At 43.2% G+C, this 26731-nt stretch overlaps 2 protein-coding genes and 1 long non-coding RNA gene across 21 annotated transcripts in view; all 3 read left to right on the top strand.

The window, feature by feature from the left end:
- LOC118369046 (dystrobrevin beta-like) overlaps positions 1–12979 on the top strand; it is a 63644-nt gene extending 50665 nt beyond the window's left edge. The window contains exons 16-20 of the mRNA XM_052496604.1: positions 8024–8183; positions 10092–10181; positions 10267–10721; positions 10818–10865; positions 10962–12979. Of these exons, the coding sequence (XP_052352564.1) occupies positions 8024–8183; positions 10092–10181; positions 10267–10721; positions 10818–10865; positions 10962–11117 (909 nt within the window). The 3' untranslated portion in view covers positions 11118–12979. The remainder of the gene's footprint in view (positions 1–8023; positions 8184–10091; positions 10182–10266; positions 10722–10817; positions 10866–10961) is intronic.
- LOC127915870 (uncharacterized) lies at positions 1932–5484 on the top strand. Of its 19 annotated transcripts, XR_008092644.1 has the most exons (6): positions 1932–2749; positions 2830–2909; positions 2950–3029; positions 3130–3437; positions 3510–3601; positions 3647–3707. It is a non-coding gene; the product is annotated as an uncharacterized LOC127915870 (long non-coding RNA). The 19 variants fall into 19 exon arrangements; XR_008092630.1 differs by adding an exon at positions 3873–5484 and having other exon boundaries at positions 1932–3029; positions 3647–3686; XR_008092634.1 differs by having other exon boundaries at positions 2830–3029.
- Positions 12980–24751: 11772 nt separating the features above from the next.
- Positions 24752–26731, top strand: part of LOC118368079 (DNA (cytosine-5)-methyltransferase 3A-like) — a 76116-nt gene continuing 74136 nt past the window's right edge. The window contains exons 1-2 of the mRNA XM_052496600.1: positions 24752–24871; positions 26406–26611. Coding sequence (XP_052352560.1) covers positions 26528–26611 — 84 coding nt within the window. The 5' untranslated portion in view covers positions 24752–24871; positions 26406–26527. The remainder of the gene's footprint in view (positions 24872–26405; positions 26612–26731) is intronic.

The raw sequence follows: 26731 nt of genomic DNA, 5'->3' as shown, positions 1-26731 counted from the left end.
AGGAAGCAGTAGTGGCAGCACCAGACCCAGTCACCCAGTCACTCTCTAACCATAATATTACATGTCCCACTACTGTCCACTCTTAATGCACGTGTTGATATGTCTCCGATGGATTGTGTTTAAGGAACTTCCAGTAGCAGCATTTTTTATGGACATATTATGTTATGCACTTGCACTGGTCGGTTTGAGGCAGCACTGTTTTCCTACAGAGATTTGGCACAGTACTTTTATAGGTGGCTTATTTGTCACATCATGCAGGACCTGGACCAGACTGGCTCTAGGCCATACAGTCGTGGACCCCCGGGCAGGCTGGCTCTAAGCCATACAGTCGTGGACCCCCGGGCAGGCTGGCTCTAAGCCATACAGTCGTGGACCTGGGCTCAAACGCTATTCGAAATCTTTCAAATACATTCAGCGTTTGCTCAAGCCTGCCTGGAGTGCAAGATAAGCGGGGTTTGATGTTTTGAGACTATTCTAATGGTCCATTTAAGCTAAGCAGGCTCAATCAAGCACAGATGCAGTATTTGAAATGATTTGAATAGTGTTTGAACCCGGGTCTGCTCCTAGGCCCTGCACAGTGCCCCTTTCTCCAGACCGAACAGTACAGTCTCTCCTTAATTGCTACAGGCAGGCTCACACATGGGTCTCATTAGATTTCAGAGCAGTAAAGATGCTGTAATAGACGGAGTGTATGTTCGGGGGGGAGGGGGGTTTGTTAGGCTTGGGCGGTATTCAGATTGTCATACCTTCATACCGACCTTGTGCCGTACCAGGATATTCTGTAATACCGGCATTGCACACAAGGGGCGCTATTTTCAAACCCCACTGAGCCTTTGTAATCTGAAGGTTAGCAATGCTAACAAGTACATGTAAAATCCCATAGCATTCTCTATCTAAATGCTAACAAGCGCATTGCGGACATTTTATAGTCTCTAAGCAGCTCCGTCTTGTTCTAAGTTGAGCTTGACGTGGTGAGCCGACATCCAAGCTATCTGCCAGGCACGCAGAGATGCATTTCGTCACATGGGTGTCAGAAAAGGGAAATGGGAAAGGAGAAAAGTAGTTGTGTCATCCGCATAGCAATTATAGGAGACAACATGTGAGGATATGACGAGCCGAGTGACTTGGTGTATAGAGAGAAGAGGAGAGGGCCTAGAACGTGGTGCAGACACAGATCCTTTCCACGTCACTTGATAGTGGCCTGATAGTGGCCTGCCAGGTGGGATGCAATCCAAGAGTCTGCAGTCTGAGACACTCATCCCTGAGAGGGTGGAGAGGAGGATCTGATGGTTCATAGTGTGGTTCATGGTGTCAAAGGCAGCAGATAGATGTAAGAGGATGGGAACAGAGGAGAGAGAGTCAGCTTTGGCAGTGCGGAGAGCCTCCGGGACACAAAGGAGAGCAGTGACCCATCTTATAGCCTGACTGGTTAGGGTCAAGAAGATCGTTCTGAGAGAGATAACGAGAGAGTTGATCAGAGACAACACGCTCAAGTGTTTTGGAAAGAAAAGAAAGCAGGGATACAGGTCTATAGTTTTTGACATCAAATTAGTTGAGTGTTGGTTTCTTGAGGAGCGGAGAGCGACTCAGGCCATTTTGAAGTCAGAGGGGACGCAGCCAGTGGTCAGGGATGAGTTGATGAGGAATGGGAGAAGGTCTCCAGAGATGGTGTGGAGAAGGGAGGAGAGGATGGAGTCGAGCGAGCAGGTTGTCGGGCGGCCAGATCTCACTAGTCACATGATGTCCTCGGGATAGAGAGGGGAGAAAGAGGTCAAGGCGTAGGGTAGTTATGTGTGAGTGACACCAGTGGACTCAATAGTCTAAGTGAATGAGGAGCAGACTGTCATCAACCTTCTTTTCAAAATGGTTGACAAAGTCGTCCGCAGAGAGGGGGGGTGGAGCATTAAGGAGGGAGGAAAGGGTAGCAAATAGTTTCCTAGGGTTAGAGGCAGAAGTTTGAAATGTAGAGTGATAGAAAGTAGCATTAGCAGTGGATTCAGAGGAAGAGAAGGTATAGAGGAATCAGTGAAAGGATGATAGGTCCTCCAGAAGTTTTGTTTTCCTCTATTTTCGCTCAGCTTCCCACAGCCCTGTTCTGTAAGCTCGCAATGAGTCACTCAGCCACGAAGCAAGAGGGGAGGGCCGAGCCGGCCCGGGAGGACATGGGGTAGTGTGAGTCAAAGGATGCGGAAAGGAAGGAGAGTAGGGTCGAAGAGGCCGAATCAGTACACAGGAGAGAAAAGGATTTAGAAGGGAGAGATGATAGGTTAGAAGAGGAGAGAGTACTGGGAGAGAAAGAGCAAAGATTGCAACGGCACATGGCCATCTGGGTAGGGGCTGAGAGGGTTGGAGGAAAGAGAGACAGAAAAGGAAACAAAAGTAGTGATCCTCGACCTTGACGGCGGTTGCAGTGAGATTAGTAAACGGCCAGCATCTAGTAGAGATGAGGTCAAGCATATTGCCTTGTCAGTTGGAGGGGATTGGGAAAGGGTGACATCAAAAGGCAAGGAGGGTAATGAGAGAGTTGCAAATAAATGAATCGAAGGGAGATGTCGGGAGGTAGAAGTCGCCCAGTAAAAGAGTGGTGAGCCATCATCAGGAAATAAGTTTATGAAAGTGTTAAACTCATTGAGGAAGTCTCCAAGGGCACCTGGTGGGCGATAGATGACAACAAGCTTGAGTGGACAAGTGACAGTGACCGCATGGAATTCAAATGAGGAGATGGACAGGTGAGAGAGTAGATGGACAGGTGAGAGAGTAGATAGACAGGTGAGAGAGTAGATAGACAGGTGAGAGAATAGATGGACAGGTGAGAGAGTAGATGGACAGGTGAGAGAGTAGATGGACAGGTGAGAGAGTAGATAGACAGGTGAGAGAGTAGATGGACAGGTGAGAGAGTAGATGGACAGGTGAGAGAGTAGATGGACTGGTGAGAGAGTAGATGGACAGGTGAGAGAGTAGATGGACAGGTGAGAGAGTAGATGGACAGGTGAGAGAGTAGATGGACAGGTGAGAGAGTAGATGGACAGGTGAGAGAGTGGATGGACAGGTGAGAGAGTGGATGGACAGGTGAGAGAGTGGATGGACAGGTGAGAGAGTGGATGGACAGGTGAGAGAGTGGATGGACAGGTGAGAGAGTAGATGGACAGGTGAGAGAGTAGATGGACAGGTGAGAGAGTAGATGGACAGGTGAGAGAGTAGATGGACAGGTGAGAGAGTAGATGGACAGGTGAGAGAGTAGATGGACAGGTGAGAGAGTAGATGGACAGGTGAGAGAGTAGATGGACAGGTGAGAGAGTAGATGGACAGGTGAGAGAGTAGATGGACAGGTGAGAGAGTAGATGGACAGGTGAGAGAGTAGATGGACAGGTGAGAGAGTAGATGGACTGGTGAGAGAGTAGATGGACTGGTGAGAGAGTAGATGGACAGGTGAGAGAGTAGATGGACTGGTGAGAGAGTAGATGGACAGGTGAGAGAGTAGATGGACAGGTGAGAGAGTGGATGGACAGGTAGATGGACAGGTGAGAGAGTAGATGGACAGGTGAGAGAGTAGATGGACAGGTGAGAGAGTAGATGGACAGGTGAGAGAGTAGATGGACAGGTGAGAGAGTGGATGGACAGGTGAGATGGAGGTGTAGATGGACAGGTGAGAGAGTAGATGGACTGGTGAGAGAGTAGATGGACTGGTGAGAGAGTAGATGGACAGGTGAGAGAGTAGTAGATGGACAGGTGAGAGAGTAGATGGACAGGTGATGGAGTGTAGATGGACAGGTCGATGGACAGGTGAGAGTGTAGATGGACAGTAGATGGACAGGTGAGAGTAGATGGACTGGTGAGAGAGTAGATGGACTGGTGAGAGAGTAGATGGACAGGTGAGAGAGTAGATGGACTGGTGAGAGAGTAGATGGACAGGTGAGAGAGTAGATGGACTGGTGAGAGGGAGAAAAGACCACATCTCCAGTTAGGAGAAATGAGTAGCCCTGTGCCACCACTGCGACGACCAGATGCTCTTGGACTATGAGAGAAAACGTAGTCAGGTGAAGGGAGAGCAGCTCTGAAGGGCATCATAGGCTTAGATTATCTCAGTGTTCTTTTTTTAATTTGTACATTTTTTTTACCCCCTTTTCTCCCCAATTTTCGTGGTATCCAATTGTTTGTAATTACTATCTTATCTCATCGCTACAACTCCCGTACGGGCTCAGGAGAGACGAAGGTCGAAAGCCATGCGTCCTCCGAAACACAACCCAACCAAGCCGCACTGCTTTTTAACACAGCGCGCCTCCAACCCGGAAGCCAGTCGCACCAATGTGTCGGAGGAAACACCGTGCACCTGGCTACCTTGGTTAGCACGCACTGCGCTCGGTCCACCACAGGAGTCGCTGGTGCGCGATGAGACAAGGATATCCCTACCGGCCAAACCCTCCCTAACCCAGACGACGCCAGGCCAATTGTGTGTCACCCCACGGACCTCCCGGTCGCGGCCGGTTGCGACAGAGCCGGCCGCTATCACTGCGATGCAGTGCCCTAGACCACTGCGCCACACGGGAGGCATCTCAGCGTTCTTAACTGTAGATCAACAGTTCCAAATGCTGCAAAACATTTTTTTTCAGAAAATAAAAAAATCACCTGGTCCTGATGAACTAGACCCCCGCCTCCTACATCTAGCTGCAGACATCATTGCTCCCCCTTAACATGTATTTTTAACCTCACGCTTGATGTTAAGGAAATCCCCAAGTTATGGAAATCTGCTTTTGTACTCCCTCTTCTGAAAGGTGTAGATCCTTCGCTACTTGACAACTACTCGACCCATATCAAAATTGTCTGTACTGTCAAAGGTACTGGAGTCCTTAATTAGTAGGCAGCTAAAGGTCTACTTCCAAGAAAACAACATCTTAAATGATATGCAATCAGGTTTTAGGTCTGGCCAGAGCACTGTTTCAGCAACATTGGTTTTAAATTACATCCAATGTGCTCTTGATAAGAAGTTACATTTTGTGTCTGTTTTTGTTGATTTGTCGAAGGCTTTTGACACCGTGGACCATGCTGTGTTAGTGCAGAGGTTAAAATGTTGTGGAATTACTGGTCATGCTCTAAATTGGTTTATAAATTACCTATCAAATCGTACACAATGTGTAATGGTGGATGATTGTAAATCTGAGTCCATAGAGGTGTGCTCAGGTGTTCCGCAAGGTTCTATTTTGGGCCCACTGTTGTTCATTTTGTATATCAACAACATTGGGGATCTTATTGAAACTGCGGGTGTTCATTTTTATGCAGATGATACTGTTCTTTATTCAAGTGGTAGTAGTTTATCTTTGGCTTTTGAAAATTCCCAAAGAGCATTTAACATCATACAACAGAATCTGTATGATTTAAAGCTGATTCTAAATTCGGTAAAACAAAATGCATGATATTTTCAAATGCCAGGCATGTTACAAATCATGTCATTGCTGGGCATGCTATACATACTGTACATACTATACATACTATTTATTTTTTTATTTTTTATTTCACCTTTATTTAACCAGGTAGGCTAGTTGAGAACAAGTTCTCATTTGCAACTGCGACCTGGCCAAGATAAAGCATAGCAGTGTGAACAGACAACACAGAGTTACACATGGAGTAAACAATTTAGCAAGTCAATAACACAGTAGAAAAAAATGGGCAGTCTATATACAATGTGTGCAAAAGGCATGAGGAGGTAGGCGAATAATACAATTTTGCAGATTAACACTGGTGATAAATGATCAGATGGGCATGTACAGGTAGAGATATTGGTGTGCAAAAGAGCAGAAAAGTAAATAAATAAAAACAGTATAAAAACAGTATGGGAATGAGGTAGGTGAAAAGGGTGAGCTATTTACCAATAGACTATGTACAGCTGCAGCGATCGGTTAGCTGCTCGGATAGCTGATGTTTGAAGTTGGTGAGGGAGATAAAGTCTCCAACTTCAGGTATACACTGATTCCACACAGGCAGCAGAGTACTGGGGTAAAGGCGGCCAAATGAGGTGTTGGCTTTAGGGATGATCAGTGAGATACACCTGCTGGAGCGCGTGCTACGGATGGGTGTTGCCATCGTGACCAGTGAACTGAGATAAGGCGGAGCTTTACCTAGCATGGACTTGTAGATGACCTGGAGCCAGTGGGTCTGGCGACGAATATGTAGTGAGTGTAGTACTATACATACTATAGAGCAAGTTAAAGTGTACAAATATTTGGGTGTGTGGGTTGATGATAAGCTGAGCTTCACTGTGCATGTAGAGAACTTAATAAGGAAGCTCAAGCTGAAAATAGGATTTTATTACCGGAATAAGGCTTGTTTTTCTTTTGAGGCCAGGAAGGAGCTGGTACGATGTACATTACTGTCGGTTTTAGATTTTAGTGATATTATATATATATATATTTGCAGGCCTCAGCCACTACCCTGAGAGCACTTGAGTCAGTGTATCATGCAGCCCTTAGGTTCATTACAAATCAGAAACGTCTAACACATCATTGTGATCTCTACAGTGCTGTTGGCTGGTCGTCATTGACCTTGCGTAGGCTTAAACACTGGTATACACTGATTTACAAGGCCATATTGGGTAAAATGCCATTTTATCTCTGTTCTTTTTTAGTCAGGTCAGTAAATAAATATCAATTATGGTCCCATTCTGATTTGCTTCTAACAGTACCAAAAATTAGAACAGGACATGGTAGAAATAGTTTGTTACTTAGCTCCGTGGTCCTGGAATTCTCTCCTGAACATTTTAAAATGTGATGATCTAGTTTCGTTGGTGGAGTTTACACTTGATCGATGAATATATCATAGAAGTGTGTAATTGTTTTTAGGCCAGCTGTTTTTAGTCAAGACGTTTGTGTTTTTAATGTACAATGTTTTTGTTGTACTGTATGTGTGTTTATAATTTTCTTTAATGTTGTGTTAGTGTATGTAAATTGTTTTGTCTGAAACGTTGTCACCTCTGTTGCTATTGGACCAGGTCTCTCTTGGAAAAGAGATGTTATCTCAATGAGAAAAAACCTGTATAAATAAAGGTAAAATAAAAAGAATGAAAAAAGAGACCTGGAGGGTAAATGAAAAGGTTTGCAGTCAAGGAGTGGGGAGCTCACAAGAGTGAACTACTCACAAAGCTCCGGTCTCTCGTCATTGTGTGTTTCTAAACAAACACCACTTGACTGGGAACTACTGGAAAGCTTCATAATGAAAAATTATGTGACAGGTGAAATGAAGAACGCAATCTTCTTTCTCTCTTAACGTATTGCACAAGTTGACTGCATGTATTTACTTAAAAAGTAACTACAAATATTAATTTATATATTTTTTTTAACTTAAAATAAAATATTTTACTTCTTCATAGTTTCAACGGTATTGAAAAACCATCCTGTGGCTATTTCCAAATACCCCGGTATATGGTATATATGGCATACTGGCCAAGCTGTGTGTGTGTTTTGTTAGCAAATATAACAGGTGGTGGTCTAGGCCTCTTCTACTCCTGGTAATATTGGTATGTGTCCTAACCTATGGTAATATTGGTATGTGTCCTAACCTATGGTAATATTGGTATGTGTCCTAACCTATGGTAATATTGGTATGTGTCCTAACCTATGGTAATATTGGTATGTGTCCTAACCTATGGTAATATTGGTATGTGTCCTAACCTATGGTAATATTGGTCCTAACCTATGTAATATTGGTCCTAACCTATGGTAATATTGGTATGTGTCCTAACCTATGGTAATATTGGTATGTGTCCTAACCTATGGTAATATTGGTATGTGTCCTAACCTATGGTAATATTGGTATGTGTCCTAACCTATGGTAATATTGGTATGTGTCCTAACCTATGGTAATATTGGTATGTGTCCTAACCTATGGTAATATTGGTATGTGTCCTAACCTATGGTAATATTGGTATGTGTCCTAACCTATGGTAATATTGGTATGTGTCCTAACCTATGGTAATATTGGTATGTTTCTATAGTTTGTTTCCTAACCGGTGGTGATGTTGGCATGTTATCAGGCCCAGACAGGAGGCTCAACCCACTCCTCCCCCAGCCACGGGGCAGTCTGCTCCATGCCCATGCCGATCCGCTCCACCTCAGCTGGGTCCACCCCCACCCACACACCCCAGGACTGCCTGGCCGGGTTGGGGGGCGACGTGCTGGAGGCCTTCGCTCAGGGTGAGTCCTGGACCTTTGCCCAACGGGAAAAACAGTGCAAAACTAGTTGAAATGACATCAGTTTCTGGTTGAAAAGGCATCATGATGTCATTTCAATGTCCTCCTTTAGATCCAGTACATCTGTTGTTAGTTATCCATTTTCTGACCTTGTTTGAGTCAAGGACAACACAAGATTTTGATCTGTGATTGAGCTGTGACAAATTCGATTAAAGTGCATTCCAAATGCAAAAATAGTAGCCACGAAATGCCATGTACAGTTTGAAGTTGGAAGTTTACATACACCTTAGCCAAATACATTTAAACTGAGTTTTTTACCATTCCTGACATTTAATCCTAGTAAAAAATCCCTGTCTTAGGTCAGTTAGGATCACCACTTTATTTTAAGAATGTGAAATGTCAGAATAATAGTTGAGAGAATTATTTATTTCAGCTTTTATTTCTTTCATCACATTCCCAGTGGATCAGAAGTTTACATACACTCAATTAGTATTTGGTAGCATTGCCTTTAAATAGTTTAACTTGGGTCAAACGTTTCGGGTAGCCTTCCACATGCTTCCCACAATAAGTTGGGTGAATGTTGTCCCATTCCTCCTGACAGAGCTGGTGTAACTGAGTCAGGTTTGTAGGCCTCCTTGTTCGCACATGCTTTTTCAGTTCTGCCCACAAATGTTCTATAGGATTGAGGTCAGGGCTTTGTGATGGCCACTCCAATACATTGACTTTGTTGTCCTTAAGCCATTTTGCTACAACTTTGGAAGAATGCTTGGGGTCATTGTCCATTTGGAAGACCCATTTGCAACCAAGCTTTAACTTCCTGATGCACATCATTTTCCATCCTCATTATGTAATCTTTTGTGAAGTGCACCAATCCCTCCTGTAGCAAAGCACCCCCACAGCATGATGCTGCCAAGCCCGTGCTTCATGGTTGGAATGGTGTTCTTTGGCTTGCAAGCATCCCCCTTTTTTCTCCAAACATAACAATGGTCATTATGGCCAAAACAGTTCTATTTTTGTTTCATCAGACCAGAGGACATTTCTCCAAAAATGATGATCTTTGTCCCCATGGGCAGTTGCAAACTGTAGTCTGGCTTTTTTTATGGCGGTTTTGGAGCAGTGGCTTCTTCCTTGCTGAGTGGCCTTTCAGGTCATGTTGATATAGGACTCGTTTTTACTGTGGATGTAATACTTTTGTACCTGTTTCCTCCAGCATCTTCACAAGGCCCTTTGCTGTTGTTCTGGGATTGATTTGCACTTTTCGCACCAAAGTACGTTCATCTCTAAGAGACAGAACACATCTCCTTCCTGAGCGGAATGACGGCTGCATGGTCCCATGGTGTTTATTCTTGCATACCATTGTTTGTACAGATGAACTTGGTACTTTCAGGTGGTTGGAAATTGCTCCCAAGGATGAACCAGACTTGTGGAGGTCTACATTTTTTTTTCTGGAGTCTTGGCTGCTTTCTTTAGATTTTCCCATGATGTCAAGCAAAGAGGCACTGAGTTTGAAGGTAGGCCTTGAAATTCATCCACAGGTACACCTCCAATTGACCCAAATTATGTAAATTAGCCTATCAGAAGCTTCTAAAGCCATGACATAATTTTCTGGAATTTTCCAAGCTGTTTAAAGGCACAGTCAACTTAGTGTATGTAAGCTTCTGACCCACTGGAATTGTGATACAGTGAATTATAAGTGAAATAATCTGTCTGTAAACAATTGTTGGGAAAAATACTTGTGTCATGCACAAAGTAGATGTCTGAACCGACTTGCTAAAACTATAGTTTGTTAACAAGAAATTTGTGGAGTGGTTGGAAAAGAGTTTTAATGACTCCAACCTAAGTTTATGTGAACTTCTGACTTCAACTGTAAGTCACTGACTATTTTCATTGACTGTGTCCTCTGTGTTTCAGGTGTACCTAGAAATCTTCGTAATGATCTGTTGGTCGCTGCAGATTCAATCACAAACACCATGTCATCACTTGTCAAAGAACTCCACTCAGGTTAGTTGAGAGGCACATGACTGCTATGTTGCCTGTGATTGGTTGATAACTCTCTGGGACTGAAGTTCTATTCTCTTTAATAAAGTAGATGATGCTGCAGAGGAAGAGGACAACCAGATGAGGAACGGAGGCCTAGGGGACAGGCGTGAGGAGGACAACCAGATGAGGAACGGAGGCCTAGGGGACAGGCGTGAGGAGGACAACCAGATGAGGAACGGAGGCCTAGGGGACAGGCGTGAGGAGGACAACCAGATGAGGAACGGAGGCCCAAGGGACAGGGCAGAGGATGAGGACAACCAGATGAGGAACGGAGGCCCAAGGGACAGGGCAGAGGATGAGGACAACCAGATGAGGAACGGAGGCCCAAGGGACAGGGCAGAGGATGAGGACAACCAGATGAGGAACGGAGGCCCAAGGAACAGGGCAGAGGATGAGGACAACCAGGTGAGGAATGGAGGCCTAAGGCACAGGGCAGAGGATGAGGACAACCAGGTGAGGAACAGAGGCCTAAGGGACAGGCCAGAGGATGAGGACAACCAGGTGAGGAACAGAGGCCTAAGGGACAGGCCAGAGGATGAGGACAACCAGGTGAGGAACGGAGGCCTAAGGGACAGGGCAGAGGATGAGGACAACCAGGTGAGGAACAGAGGCCTAAGGGACAGGGCAGAGGATGAGGACAACCAGGTGAGGAACGGAGGCCTAAGGAACAGGGCAGAGGATGAGGACAACCAGGTGAGGAACGAAAGCCTAAGGCACAGGGCAGAGGATAAGGACAACCAGGTGAGGAACGAAAGCCTAAGGCACAGGGCAGAGGATGAGTACAACCAGGTGAGGAACAGAGGCCTATGGGACAGGGCAGAGGATGAGGACAATCAGGTGAGGAATGGAGGCTTAAGGGATAGGAGGGGAAGCCTTGGCTCACTATTATCTTATTAACACCGTTTTTTTCCTGTATCAAGCTGTTTGGGATTTTAATTAGTAATTTCTTAGAAACAACATTCTAGAATTCTAATTGTTTGGACACACCTACCCATTCAAGGGGTTTTCTTTAATTTATATATAAACTACAAAATAACACACATGCAATCATGTAGTAACCAGAAAAGTGTTAAACAAATCAAAATATATTTTTTATTCTATTTCAAAGTAGCCACCCTTTGCCTTGATGACAGCTTTGCACACACTTGGCATTCTCTCAACCAGCTTCACCTGGAATGCTTTTCCAACAGTCTTGAAGGAGTTCCCAAATATGCTGAGCACTTGTTGGCTGCTTCACTCTGCGGTCCAACTCATCCCAAACCATCTCAATTGGGTTGAGGTCAGGTGATTGTGGATGCTAGGACATCTGATGCAACACCATCAGTCTCCTTCTTGGTCAAATAGCCCTTACACAGCCTGGAGTTGTGTTTGGTCATTGTTGGGTCACCATTGTTGGGTCACTATGAATGATAGTCCCACTAAGCGCAAACCAGATGGGATGTCATATCGCTGCAGGATGCTGTGGTAGCCATGCAAGTTAAGTGTGCCTTGAATTCTAAATAAATCACTGACAGTGTCACCAGCAAAGCACCCCACACCATCACACCTCCTCCTCCTTGCTTCACGGTGGGAACCACACATGCAGAGATAATCCGTTCACCTACTCTGCATCTCACAAAGACACAGCGGTTCGAACCAAAAACTTCAAATATGGACTCGATAGATTTCTACCTGTCTAATGTCCATTGCTCGTGTTTCTTGGCTCAAGCAATTCTCTTATTATTATTGGTGTCCTTTAGTAGCGGTTTCTTTGCAGACATTTGACCATGAAGGCCTGATTTACTCAGTCTCCTCTGTTGATGTTGAGATGTGTCTGTTACTTGAACTCTGAAGCATTTATTTGGCCTGCACTTTCTGAGGCTGATAACTCTAATGAACTTATCCTCTGCAGCAGCGGTAACTCTGGGTCTTCCTTTCCTCTGGCGTTGCTCATGAGAGCCAGCTTCATCATAGCGCTTGATGGTTATCGACTGCCCTTGAAAAACTTTAAAAGTTGTGGAAATTTTCCACATTGACTGACCTTCATGTCTTAAAATAATGATGGACTGTTGTTTCTCTATGCTTATTTTAGCTGTTCTCATAATATGGACTTGGTCTTATACCAAATAGGGCTATCTTCTGTATACCACCCTTACCTTGTCACAACACAACAACTGATTGGCTCAAACCCATTAAGAAGGAAAGAAATTCCACCAATTAACTTTTCTCAAGGCACACCTGTTAATTGAAATGCATTCCAGGTGACTACCTCATGAATCTGGTTGAGAGAATGCGAAGAGAGTGTATCAAGGCAAGGGGTGGCTACTTTGAAGAATCTCAAATGTAAAACATATTTTGATTTAACACTTTTTTGGTTACTACATGATTCCATATGTGTTATTTCATTATTCTACGTGTAGAAAATAGTCAAAATGTAAGGGGAAAACCCTTGAAAGAGTAGGTGTGTCCACACTTTTGACTGGTACTGAGTATTAGACTTTTATGTTACTGCAAATAAAATAACATTTTTCACTTTTTCAAGACGATGCAGAATGAAAAGAAAAGTATGAATATTCCTATACTTTTAATATTGTTTGTATATCATCGCATAGTCATTAATGAGTCATTCACAATGTAAATCAACAAATCTCTCAATGACCTATAAACATAATAGGAACAGGAACTTTTTCAGTCCCACTTGTTCATCAAAATCCCAAATCCTTAATCTGTGAATATTTATAGTTATGTTGTGCCCCAGTCGAAAACCTCCCCATCTGTCTGTCTCTGTCTTCAGGCACAGTGAGAGATCTAAAACATCATTGAGGGAACAACAACCTCCCCAAACACCACTCCATTGATCGAGACAGGATGTCAGACTGGAGAAGAAGAATCAGAATGAGAATCTGCCACACCGACCAAACCCTTCTATCAGGAATTAGCACGTAGAGTAATGCATGCTGTTATCAAACAGGATTTCACTGTGTGAACTCCTATTCAACATGTTTGTTACACCTTGCTGTGGGATGTCTGTTGGCAAGTCTATATGTCATTCTGTATAAAAACTTGAAGCTGTAATTATTATGTAATGACTGATTCCCCCCGTCATGACTGCAAGGGTCAAATGTCTAAGGAATGGCTTCCTGTGCTTTCTCTCAATCTGTCTTGTTAAATACAGATCACCCTGTGTGCATCATAAATGGCAGTGCACTACATAGGGAATAGGGTGCCATTTTGTGCACTACATAGGGAATAGTGTTCCATTTGGGATGCTACCTCTATCTGCATAAACTGTACATATTATATATGACCTTGGGAACACAGCACTGACCATAACCTGAAAACAACCTATTTTCACCATGAAATGTTCCACGGCCGTCATTGCCTTTTGTATGATTACAGATCACTTGCTAGTGTGCTTTCATTAGGGGTTTTGCATGAAGTTGCACTGTCCTGAGTCTGACTGGGTGTACTGTAGGTTGGTAGGTACCATGTTATCCCAGCTCTTTGTGGGTTTATCAGTGCTTCTCAACCTGCGGTCCCCGGGCCAGCACTGGTCCTTGGGGTGTTGCTGATTGGTCCCTCAGATAGTGAGTGGACACTGATTTAGTCAGTTCTCAAGTGTTAGATTAAAACTAAGTGGTCTTCAAAGGAGGAAGGACTATAGCTGGTCCTTGCCGGTCCCTGGTACACAAAAGGTTGAGAAAAACTTGGTTACGATGACTGCTGGGATTTGTAGTCATGTATGTTGCCATGCCTCAGAATTCACATGGATTACATCCCAAATGGCACCCTATTCCCTATATGGTGCACTACTTTTGACCAGTGCCCATAGGGCTCTGGTGAAAAGTAGTGTACAATATAAGGAATAGGGTGCCATTTGTGGGACGTAACCATTGAGTCACATAATGCTGCTACTATGTGCTCACTCTGCCGCGAGACACCCTTTTGCAAAAATATGAGGGTTGTTTGGTCGTAGGGAGCCTATGGGGGCTGTTGTTTATTTTAATCAGGGAAATGTCCCGTTGTTAGAATTGGATTAATTCTTCTCATAGTTAATATTTTATAGAAAAAAAACAAAGTGAGAGAAGCTACTAAATGTATTTTAAAGTGCATTTAAAACTCTACATGGTGTCTCGTCCCTCATCCACTAAACTAGTCACTCAGTAGTGACCGTATTTATTGACCACATAAAGCAAAGCGAGGGAGAGGAACTCAGGACATTAGTTTTAAATGAATATTATATTGTGATCTTTCGTTACAACATACTCACCTGTACATAGGTGACGACAGGAGGCCGACACAGAAAAGTTGTGCACAGATAAGACTAGCTTTGATGGCTTAAAAGAAACGAGGACTGGAACATGTTCATGTGACTTGGGAACTGTAGCGGTAGATGGAATGCAGTGGTGACTCTCAAATGGCACCCTATTCCTGACATAGTGCACTACTTTTGACCAGAGCAATCAGCCCAGTGGGTCAAGAATAGTGCACTATATAGCCAATGGGGCGCAATTTGGGTCACATATTCAAAATGTGTGGTTAACTAATAGTCAGTAGGCTAGGCCCTAATGGGCTCCAGACCTGCTTGTTTAGGGGTCAGTTGCTGTGTAATCATTAAAGAGTCTGGAGGGAGCAGACAGCAACCCTGCGTCTCAATAATCTGGCCTTTCTACTGCATTTAAAAGCATTGGATTGGTCTGAGCATGTGCTAGACTGCTATATTTCTTAAAATGGACATATTATTGGGACACACAGCAAGAAGGGTTAACCAGATGGCAGAAATGACAGATTATTGGGAGACAGGGCAAGAGGGATTGACCAGACAGCTGGAAGGACAGATCATTAGGAGACAGGGCAAGAGGGGTTAACCAGACAGCTGGAAGGACAGATCATTAGGAGACAGGGCAAGAGGGGTTAACCAGACAGCTGAAAAGACAGATCATTAGGAGACAGGGCAAGAGGGGTTAACCAGACAGCTGGAAGGACAGATCATTAGGAGACAAGGCAAGAGGGGTTAACCAGACAGCTGAAAAGACAGATCATTAGGAGACAAGGCAAGAGGGGTTAACCAGACAGCTGGAAGGACAGATCATTAGGAGACAAGGCAAGAGGGGTTAACCAGACAGCTGGAAGGACAGATCATTAGGAGACAAGGCAAGAGGGGTTAACCAGACAGCTGGAAGGACAGATCATTAGGAGACAAGGCAAGAGGGGTTAACCAGACAGCTGGAAGGACAGATCATTAGGAGACAAGGCAAGAGGGGTTAACCAGACAGCTGAAAAGGACAGATCATTAGGAGACAAGGCAAGAGGGTTAACCAGACAGCTGGAAGGACAGATCATTAGGAGACAAGGCAGAAGAGGGGTTAACCAGACAGCTGGAAAAGACAGATCATTAGGAGACAAGGCAAGAGGGGTTAACCAGACAGCTGGAAGGACAGATCATTAGGAGACAAGGCAAGAGGGGTTAACCAGACAGCTGGAAGGACAGATCATTAGGAGACAAGGCAAGAGGGGTTAACCAGACAGCTGGAAGGACAGATCATTAGGAGACAGGGCAAGAGGGGTTAACCAGACAGCTGGAAGGACAGATCATTAGGAGACAAGGCAAGAGGGGTTAACCAGACAGCTGGAAGGACAGATCATTAGGAGACAAGGCAAGAGGGGTTAACCAGACAGAAAGTCTGGTTTTGGTTTAGAATATTGAATGATTTAGAGCAGAGAACAGATGTGGGGTGGACAAGAGCAGGAAACTGACTCTGTTGAATCAGGAGGATATCAGATACAATAAAACACTCTTCTGATCGACAGACATTTCTGTTGTTCAGGGTTTGCATTTATCTCTGAAATAAAGCACTGAAATTAATAACTAGATAATAAATGTTAGGTTTAGCAATGTGACACGATAAAGGGCCAGACGGTGAAGAGTAGGGTTTGGTTCACGTCATGATATTACATAATAATAACAACATGTTTACGCTAAATTGAAACACTGGTTAAGCAATGAACTGTACTGAAGTTGTACTTGAACATTTAGCATTGAGATAATGTGTAAAGTACAGTCAGCTATCCTTTAAACGAAGTACAAGGCCTTATCAACCTACTACACTGTGTCCAGGAATAGAAGAACGAAGAAGTGGATTCTAACTATCCGTTGTTCTAAATGTGATGTTTTTATTTGGTTACTTATTTTACGTGATCTTATCATTCTGGGTGTTATTTTAGTTTGCTAGTGGAATTAAATCATTGATCATTGATAGAATAAAATAGAAGACATCAAAACTATGAAATTATAAGTGTTAAACAAATCAGAATAGATTTTAATTTTTCAGATTCTTCAAAATAGCCACCCCTTGCCTTGATGACAGCTTGCACACACTTGGCATTCTCTCAACCAGCTTCATGACGTAGTCACCTGGAATGCATTTCAATTAACAGGTGTGCCTTGTTAAAATATCATTTGCGGAATTTCTTTCCTTAATGCGTTTGAACCAATCAGTTGTGTTGTGACAAGGTAGGGGTGGTATACAGAAGATAGCCCTATTTGGTAAAAGACCAAGTCCATATTATGGCAAAAACAGCTTAAATAAGCAAAGAGAAATGACAGTTCATCGTTACTTTAAGACATGAATGTCAGTCAATGTGAAAGTTTCTTCAAGTGCAGTCACAAAAACCATCAAGCACTATGATGAAACTGGCTCTCAGGTGAACCGCCACAGGAAAGACCCAGAGTTACCGCTGCTGCAGAGAATAAGTTCGTTAAAGTTAACTGCACTTCAGATTGCAGCCAAAATACATGTTTCAAAGAGTTCAAGCAATAGACACATCTCAACATCAACTGTTCAGAGGAGACTGTGAATCAGGCCTTCATGTTCAAATTGCTGCAACAAAGAAAACACTACTAAAGGACAGCAATAATAAGAAGAGACTTGCTTGGGTCAAGAAACATGAGCAATGGACATTAGACTGGTGGAAATCTGTCCTCTGGTCTGGTCCGAATTTCAGATTTTTGGTTCCAACCTCCGTGGCTTTGTGAGACGCAGAGTAGGTGAACAGATGATCTCTGCATGTGTGGTTCCCACCATGAAGCATGGAGGAGGTGTGGGGGTGCTTTGCTGGTGACACTGTCAGTGATTTATTTAGAATTCAAGGCACACTTAATCAGCATGGTTACCACAGCATTCTGCAGTGATATGCCATCCCATCTGGTTTGCGCTTAGTGGGACTATCATGTATTTTTCAACAGGACAATGACCCAACACACCTCCAGGCTGTGTAAGGGCTATTCGACCAAGAAGGAGAGTGATGGTGCTGCATCAGATAACATAGCATCCACAAACACCTGTGTTATCACAGCTGTCATCAAGGCAAAGGGTGGCTACTTTGAAGAATCTCAAATATATTTTCATTCAACACTTTTTTGGTTACTACATGATTCTATATGTGTTATTTTATAGATGTGATGACTTCACTATTATTCTACAATGTAGAAAATAATAAAAATGAAGAAAAACCCTTGAATGAGTAAGTGTGTCCAAGCCTTTGACTGGTACTGTATATTCAAGATCTAAGGAAAGTGCTGAGATAAAACCTTCTGAAAAGTCTGTTATTGTTTTCCCTCTTCACTCCGCTCACAGATAGGAATATTATGATTTGAGTTTGTGCCTACTGCCTAGATGTTCTGTATAAAGTGCTGAATAAAGTCAAAACCCATTCATGCAGATATAAGAACATCAATCAGCCTTTTAAGTAGGAGTTTTAGTCTCAGTCAGTTACCTTGTGGAAAAATAGGATTTATTTATTGTTGTTCAGGAGGAAAAGTAGAGTACTTTTGTTCAGCCTTTACATTTGTGCCAAAAATGCAGACTTTGTGTGTCATTATACAGATATAACTACATTCCATATGTTGTTGTTGTTGATGTCCATATTTTGCATGATAAAATCCCGGCCATACATTTACTTGGTCTTCCTTAAAATGTAGAACCCCCAACAGTTCTAGAACCAGTAACAGTTCTTGAGCTACAAACTGTTCTAGAGCTACCAACAGTTCTAGAACTACAAATTGTTATTGAGCTACCAACAGTTCTAGACCTACAAATTATTCTAGAGCTACAAACTGTTCTAGAGCTACCAACAGTTCTAGAACTACAAACGGTTCTTGAGCTACCAACTGTTCTGGAGCTACAAATTGTTCTAGAGCTATCAAAAGTTCTACAGCTACAAACTGTTCTAGAGCTACCAACCGTTCTAGAGCCATAAACAGTTATAGTTACAAACTGTTCTAGAGCTACAGTACCACTCGTTCAAGAACTCCCAACCATTCTAGAATGATTTCCTTCTAGCCAACAGAGTAAATAGAAAGGTACATGCTGCACATTATAATTGTTTTATTGTTTGCAGAGAGAAAATGACAAAAAAAATGGCAAAATGACAAACCATAAGCTTCCCGAAATGTTATTTATCTTTCTATGTGTTATATACTGATATGCTTCTGGTATTCATTTGTTTCTCATGTTCATTTTAAAAACATGGTTTTATGTCACATGACCACTGTCTTTTGTAAATACAATGAATCAATTGTGAAATGTATTAAAATATTTAAAAACTTGATATGCTTTGATGTGATGTGATGCCTTTTAACAGTATTTAGTCTGTTATCGTTTGAACTTCAGACAGTGCCTTCAGAAAGTTTTCATACCCCTTGACTTACTCGACCTTTGGCGGCAATTTCAGCATTGAGTCATCTTGGGTATGTCTGTATCAGCTTTGCACATCTGGATTTGAGGATATTCTCCCATTCTTACTTGCATATTTTCTCAAGTTAGAAGGAGCGGTTGTGAAAAGCAATCTTTTTTTAAACATTTTTAAAAATGTCACTTTTACTATATTAAGGAAGTAATTACAATATAGCAATTAGACACTGGAATGGTAGATGTGCAGAAGATGAATGTGCAAATAGAGATACCTGGTGTGCAAAGGAGCAAGATAAATACATAAATACAGTATGGGGATGAGGTAGTTGGATGGGCTGTTTACAGATGGGCTATGTACAGGTGCAGTAATTTGTGAGCTGCTCTGACAATCTTCAAGTCTTTCCTAAGGTTTTCAAATGGATTCAGGTCTGGGCTTTGGCTGGGCCACTCAATGACTATCACATTCTTGTTCTGAAGCCATTCCAACGTTGCATTGGCTGTATGTTTGGGGTCATTGTCCTGTTGGAATGTAAATCTTTGCCCCCAGTCTAAGGTTGTTTTCACTCTGAAGCAGGTTCTCATCAAGGATTTGCCTGTATTTGGCTCCATTCATTGTTCCCTCTGTCCTTACCAGTCTCCCAGTCCCTGCTGCTGGAAAGCATCCGCATAGCATGATGCTGCCACCACCATGCTTCACAGTAGGGGTGGTGTTAGACAGGTGATGAGCTGTGCCTGGTTTTCTCCAGACATAACACTTTGCAAAGCGTTCAATTTTTGTCTCATCAGACAACATAATCTTTTGCCTTCTGATCACAAAGTCATTCATGTAAACTTTTTGCTAACTCTAGGCGTGCTGTTGTGCATTTTTTGCCGGAGTGGCTTCAGTCTGGCCACTCTCCCATGAAGCCCAGAATGGTGAAGTGCTGTAGAGACTGTTGTCCTTCTGGCAGGTTCTCCCATCTCAGCCAAGGAACTCTGTAGTTCTGTCAGAGTGGTCATTGGGTTCTGGGTCACCTCCCTGACCAAGGTCCTTCTTGCCCTGTGGTTCAGTTTGGTCGGATGGGCAGCTCTAAGCAGAGTCTGGGAAGTTCCATATTTTTTCCATCTCCCGAAGATGTGTTGTGCATTGTGCTATTGGAAACTTTCAACACAACAAATAGTTTTCTACCCTCCCCCAGATATATGCCTCATCACCATTCTATCTCAGAGATCTACTAACGGGTCCTTGGACTTCATTATATAGTTTCTGCTCTGACATGCACTGTCAACTGTACGACCTTATATAGACGGGTGTGTTTCTTTCTAAAAACATGTCCAAATGGCCACAGGTGGATTCCAATCTAGTTGTAGTGACATCTCAAGGAGGATCAAAGGACTACGAAAAAGTAGACACTCAACACTGTAAGTTGTTCTAGATAAGAGTGTCTGCTAAATTAATCAGATGTCAATTAAATAGGATGCACCTGAGCTCAATTTGGAGTGTCATAGTAAAGGGCTGTGAATATTTATGTAGATGAAGTACTGATGTGCTTTCTGAAGGCACTGTGTGTACTGTCCTGTTGAATATGGCCTTGAAAGAAATGTGACTGTCATAACTTTACAGTTTAGGGGCACCCGAGTGGCGCAGCGGTCTACGGCACTGCATCTCAGTGCTAGAGTTATCACTTCAGACCCTGGTTCGATTCCAGGCTCTATCACAACCGGCTGTGATTCGGAGTCCCACAGGGTGGCGCACAATTTGCCCAGCATCGGTTAGGGTTTTGTCAGGGTAGGCCGTCATTGTAAATAAGAATTTGTGTTAAAAAATGTTTTAATTATATACATATATATATATATATATATATATATATATATAAAATAACCACTGAGTGGTTATTTTTTCTGGGAAACAACTCCCTGCTATCGGGTAAGATTGCCATTGGCCTGCAGGGAGTCATATATCCTCCAATCACAAATAATATCTCCTGATGTTTGCATAACTGTAATCATAACTATGACCCTGTGTTTTAGACTATCATGTCGCATGACCTAGATTTTAACCTCTATTTTTAGCCTTTTCCAGAAATGAGAATTACACCAAAAATGTAAGCAATTGTCTGTGTATGGTGCTGGATCATCTGCCATAAAAAGAAAAGGGGACATTTTTTATGAATAATATTTATAATAAAGGTTAAAATCCAGGTCATGTCAAATGATTGTCCAAAACACAGGGCCCTAATCATACCAGGCAAATAATATGTTTGTGTGCTTGTGTATGTGCATTGTCCTTCCGTCCGTCCACCCATCTGTCTGTGTGAGGGTCAGTAAGAGCAGCCCCAGACACAGCTCCTGCTCTCCTCTCCATCTGCTCTCCCTCTTTCTCTCTCTCTCTCTCTCCCTCTTCCTCTTTGTTGGGTTGTGTCATCATGCTTCTGTCCTTGACTGAACCTCCCATAGATTCTTCCTCTTTGTTGGATTCAGTCTGTGTCATACAGACAAGAGAGGGACATTCAGTCCTACTCTGACTGAACAAGAGAGGGACTCAGACCTACAGACAAGAGAGGGACATAGATTCAGTCTACTCTACAGACAAGAGAGGGACAGAGCGATTCAGTCTATTCTACAGACAAGAGAGGTACTGAGAGATTCAGTCTACTCTACAGACAAGAGAGGGACAGAGATTCAGTCTACTCTACAGACAGGAGAGGTACTGAGAGATTCAGTCTACTCTACAGACAAGAGAGGGACAGAGAGATTCAGTCTACTCTACAGACAAGAGAGGGACAGAGATTCAGTCTACTCTACAGACAAGAGAGAGACAGAGATTCAGTCTACTCTACAGACGAGAGAGACAGAGATTCAGTCTACTCTACAGACAAGAAAAAGACCTGGCTCTCAAGAGAAAACAGGCTATGTGTACACTGCCCACACAATGAGGTGGAAACTGAGCTGCACTTCCTAACCTCCTGCCAAATGTATGACCATATTAGAGACACATATTCCCCTCAGATTACACAGATCCACAAAAAATTCCAAAAACAAATCCAATTTTGATAAACTCCTATATCTACTGGGTGAAATACCTTGCTGTGTGCAAACACAGCAGCAAGGTGTGTGTCCTGTTGCCACAAGAAAAGGACAACCAGTGAAGAAAAAACAGTATTGTAAATACAACCCTTATTTATGTTTATTTATTTTCCCTTTTGTGTTTTAACTATTTGCACGTCGTTACAACACCGTATATATACATAATATGACATTTGACCAGAGAGAGACCGAAAGATTCAGTCTACAGACGAGAGAGACAGAGTCAGTCTACTCTCTGTCTCTACAGACGTGTGGTGTCATGTGATGTGAAGAGCTCCTGGCTCCAGCCATGCTTCAAGCTCACTGAACCACATCAGCCTGCCCCCTCTCTCTGGATCTCTCTCTCTTTTCCTCCCTCCCACTCGCTGCCTCTCCCCGTCCCCTCTCTCCACCCCCTCTTCCCTCACTCTCCCTTTCTCTCACTCGTTCTGCCTCTTTTTCTCACTCCCCTCTCTTTCTCTGTCTCTCTCTCTGCCCCCCCTCTCACTTCTCTGTCTCTCACCCCTCCCTCCCTCGATCTCTCTCTCCCTCCCCCTCCTTCTCTCGCTCTCCCTCCCCTTTCTCCCTCCCTGTCTCCCCTCCCTCTCCTTCCCTGTCTCCCTTCCCCTCTCTCCGCCTCCTCTCCTTCACTCTCCCTCTCTCCCCCTCCCCCCTCCCATCCCTCCTCCCCCTTAAATATCTGTAGCCTGTCTGATCCCCAGGGTTTTGTTCTGTTTGTGCTTGTAAGAGCCTCTAGAGCCTCTGGCACTATACTCCTGACAATGACATACTCTGAAGCAGCAGGCAGGACGTACACGAAATATACAAAAGTATGTGGACTCCCCTTCAAATGAGTGGATTCGGCTATTTCAGCCACACCCGTTGCTGACAGGTGTATAAAATCTAGCACACAGCCATGCAATCTCCATAGACAAACATTGGCAGTAGAATGGCCTTACTGAAAAGCTCAGTGACTTTCAACATGGAACCGTTATAGGATACCACCTTTCCAACAAGTCAGTTTGTCAAATTCCTGCCCTGCTCGAGCTTTCCAGGTGAACTGTAAGTGTTGTTATTGTGACGTGGAAACGATGAGTGCTGAAGCGTCGGTTGCAACACTCACTACTGAGTTCCAAACTGCCTCTGGAAGCAACGACAGCACAATAACTGTTTGTAGGGAGGTTCATGAAATGGGTTTCCATGGCCGAGTAGCCGCACACAAGCCTAACATGCTGATCACACCACTCGCGCATGTGCCAATGCACGCGTGTTGATTTTGTCCATCCGTACCAGACTCGATCAGGACACGCAGGTTTAAATATCAAAATGAACTCTGAACCAACTTTATTAATTTGGGGACAGGTCAAAAAGCATTAAATATTTATGATAATATAGCTAGCTTGCTTGCTGTTGCTAGCTAATTTGTCCTGGGATACAAAAATTGGGTTGTTATTTTACCTGAAATGCACAAGGTCCTCTACTCTGACAATGAATGAATCCACAGATAAAAGTGTAAACCAAGTTTGTTTCTCGTAACCTCACCTCCTTCAGGCTTCTTCTTCTTCTTTGGACTTTATGTGGCGGTTGGCAACCAACTTTAACGTGCATTACCACCACCAACTGGACTGGAGTGTGGACCTCAGTTCATCTTTCAATCACCACGTGGGTATATGCAGTGTGTCAAGCGTCACAAATACTACCAAGTTCTATTTTAGCGCCTGGCTAGGCAGACGCGCGCGGGCAGTGTGGGTGAAATGGTTGAATAACATGTATGTGTACATTTATTTTGCGATTCTTGCGCAAGCGACGCGGGCAGTGTGGTCAGCATGTTAGATCACCATGCTCAATGCCAAGCGTCAGCTGGAGTGGTGTAAAGCTCGCTGCCATTGGACTCTGGAGCAGTGGAAATGCGTTTTCTGGAGTTATGAATCATGCTTCGCCATCTGGCAGTCCAACGGACAAATCTGGGTTTGGCGGATGCCAGGAGAATGCTACCTGCCCGAATGCATAGTGCCAACTTTAACGTTTGGTGGAGGAGGAATAATGCTATGGGCTGTTTTTTATGGTTCGGGCCCCTAAGTTCCAGTGAAGGGAAATCTTAACGCTACAGCATACGATGACATCCTATATCATTCTGTGCGTCCAACTTTGTGGCAACAGTTTGGGGAAGGCCTTTTCTTGTTTCAGCATGACAATGCCCCCGTGCAAAAGCGAGGTTCATCAAAAATGGTTTGTTGAGATCGGTGGGGAAGAAATTGACTGGCATGTACAGAGCCCTGACCTCAACCCCATCAAACACCTTTGGGATGAATTGGAACGCAGACTACGAGCCAGGCCTAAATGCTCTTGTGGCTGAATGGAAGCAAGTCCCCACAGCAGTGTTCCAACATCTAGTGGAAAGCCTTCCCAGAAGATTCATTATTATGTAATCACTATAAACACAATGCAGACTGCAGGCTTATTTATTAGCTATTGGGTTTGATTAATTCTTACTAATATTGTTTTATTTCTCTCTTATATGTTTATTTTCATGTTTATGGCCAGAGGTTTGACCCTTGACCTAGGGCCACCAGTGTGAAATAGACCTGCAGCCTATATGCCTGTCTGGTGCCTACTTGGCACTCTGAACCTTTTTGGCTATTTGAATATTTGACACAGAAATGAACAATTATTTGAGTTTAATCGGATTTTGAAACAGTAATTAAATATATTGTTTATAAATTCTAGCATAATGGCAATGAAGCAGCAGCCGTTACAGCACTACCTTTAGGACCTAGTGGAGACACTATCGGTCCGCTGGCCCCTGCAGTGTGAGCCGAGCATCTGGCGGAGTGCTGGCCGGCTGGTGTGGTGGAGGACGGGGAGAGAAGAAGAAGGAGGATCCGGGAGCAAGCGACAACAAAAAAGGGTCTGGCCTGGGACTTGGCAAAACGGGTAATGAACACCGTGATTCACTCGTTTAAAAACCATAGCCCGTTATTACCAAACCCTCTGTAGGGCTAACCTTTATCGGAACACACACAGTCAGTGAGATCCCTTAGAACGGAAGGAAGACTGGCTGCATTCGATCGTGGTGGTGGGGGGAAACCGTATTCCTTTTTGTGCTTTTGCAGATATGTGATGACTGACTTGTGATTAGACATTGCGATACTCAGTTGAACTTGGTGACCGCGTATTTGTACATACAGAAAGGCGATTGTTTCTACAGAATACACGCCCGTCTGAAAATAACGGCGTTTTCTCCATCAAATGGTTGTGGCCTATAAACGCGGTACAGTCCCACCGGGTTAGATGCTGATTTCCCCTTCAAATACGTGTACAATTTGGTAATTTAAGCCTGCAACAGTGACAAATGCAGTGGACCGCCAGCCATGTGTTCATAGATAAAGTCGTTAATTCAATCAAGAATTGTTATAATGCATAATATTTGTGATTTTTGCTGACAATGGAACAGTAGGTGACATTGTATTCACACACGAAAATATATATATACATTTAAAAAGTAACACGTTTTTTAGCTGCAATATCATTTCCCGCAACATTGTTTTCTTCCCACGAACAAATGGAAACATGCATTTTACACTTGAACGACAGTGATATGCTACATTTACCAATATGTTTAGATTGATTTGAACTATCATTCAAATGTCCCCAATGACGCATTAATGCAACATTTGTATCAATGTGTCAGAAAGTCTGTCTGTGCGCGTGGGTGAACGTGTGGCTCGAGCACTTTACCTCCGGCAGTTATCGGTAGACGGTAGTGTAGTACTAACTAGTGAAAATGGGGGCAATAACAAAAAACACTAAGGACGTTTAGCCTATATCAAGACTAGGCCTATATTTACAAGCCTTCTGGAAAAATCGATGAAAAGTATAACATTGACCATCAACATTGATACTGTATTTATAAGTGCACATGGCTAGCTATGGATCTCGATAGGCAGAGAGGTAGTAGGCTAGGCCTTACATAGAGCCAGCAGTCTGTGCAAAGGAGTGTCTCGTTTGACCACAGGTGTTGGGCTATAATGAAAATCTAATCTGCATATAGATTATTATATGCATAATGCATATATACCGGTAATCGTTTACGCCATATAGCCCTACAGTTCTACACGTGTGGTATATTGTGTGAGAGAAACGGGAGAAACCAGAGAGAACTGACATTTATTTAAGCATGCTTAAAATGTTTTTCTAACTAGTAAAGGCACAACTGGAGTAGACATGCCGTTGACAATTTGATGCTAGTAGGCCCTGCTTTTGCCTGATTAGATCACTGCAGGCATAGTAGGGAGACTGAGATTCATTGATTCCAATCTGTAGGTATATAGGCTAGAATCATGTTCAACTTAACACAAAACGAAGGAATAATCACAATGTAATAATAAATATATTATTCTAATAATAAATAGTTGCATTTACAGTTTTTCAGCGTGCATGATTACATTTGTTGTTCTTCATTTTGCAGGATCATCGAAGGTTCATTGAAGGATCGTCATTTTTTTTGTTCCTTTGATTTTATTTCTCATATTTTGAAGCTTCTTCTGTTTTCCATTGAGAATATCATCCGTACGATTTGCACTCTTGGCGATGCCGTCCAACACTGTTGCCACCAACAACACCACTGCATTCCAAAGCTTAGACTACACCTGCGATGCACCTGGGAACAGAATGGTGAGAAACAAACTGCTATGTAAAGCCAAACTACTGTCATTAAAACACTGTAACATTTTGTTACTGTGTTAATATGTTTATAACAGTGTGTTTTACAATGTTATTATAACATGTTATACC

Source organism: Oncorhynchus keta, chromosome 35 (assembly GCF_023373465.1).
Source record: "Oncorhynchus keta strain PuntledgeMale-10-30-2019 chromosome 35, Oket_V2, whole genome shotgun sequence".
Taxonomy (NCBI): Eukaryota; Metazoa; Chordata; class Actinopteri; order Salmoniformes; family Salmonidae; genus Oncorhynchus; species Oncorhynchus keta.
Note: the sequence above shows the minus strand (reverse complement) of the source record. Positions and strands in the feature narration are given on the sequence as shown.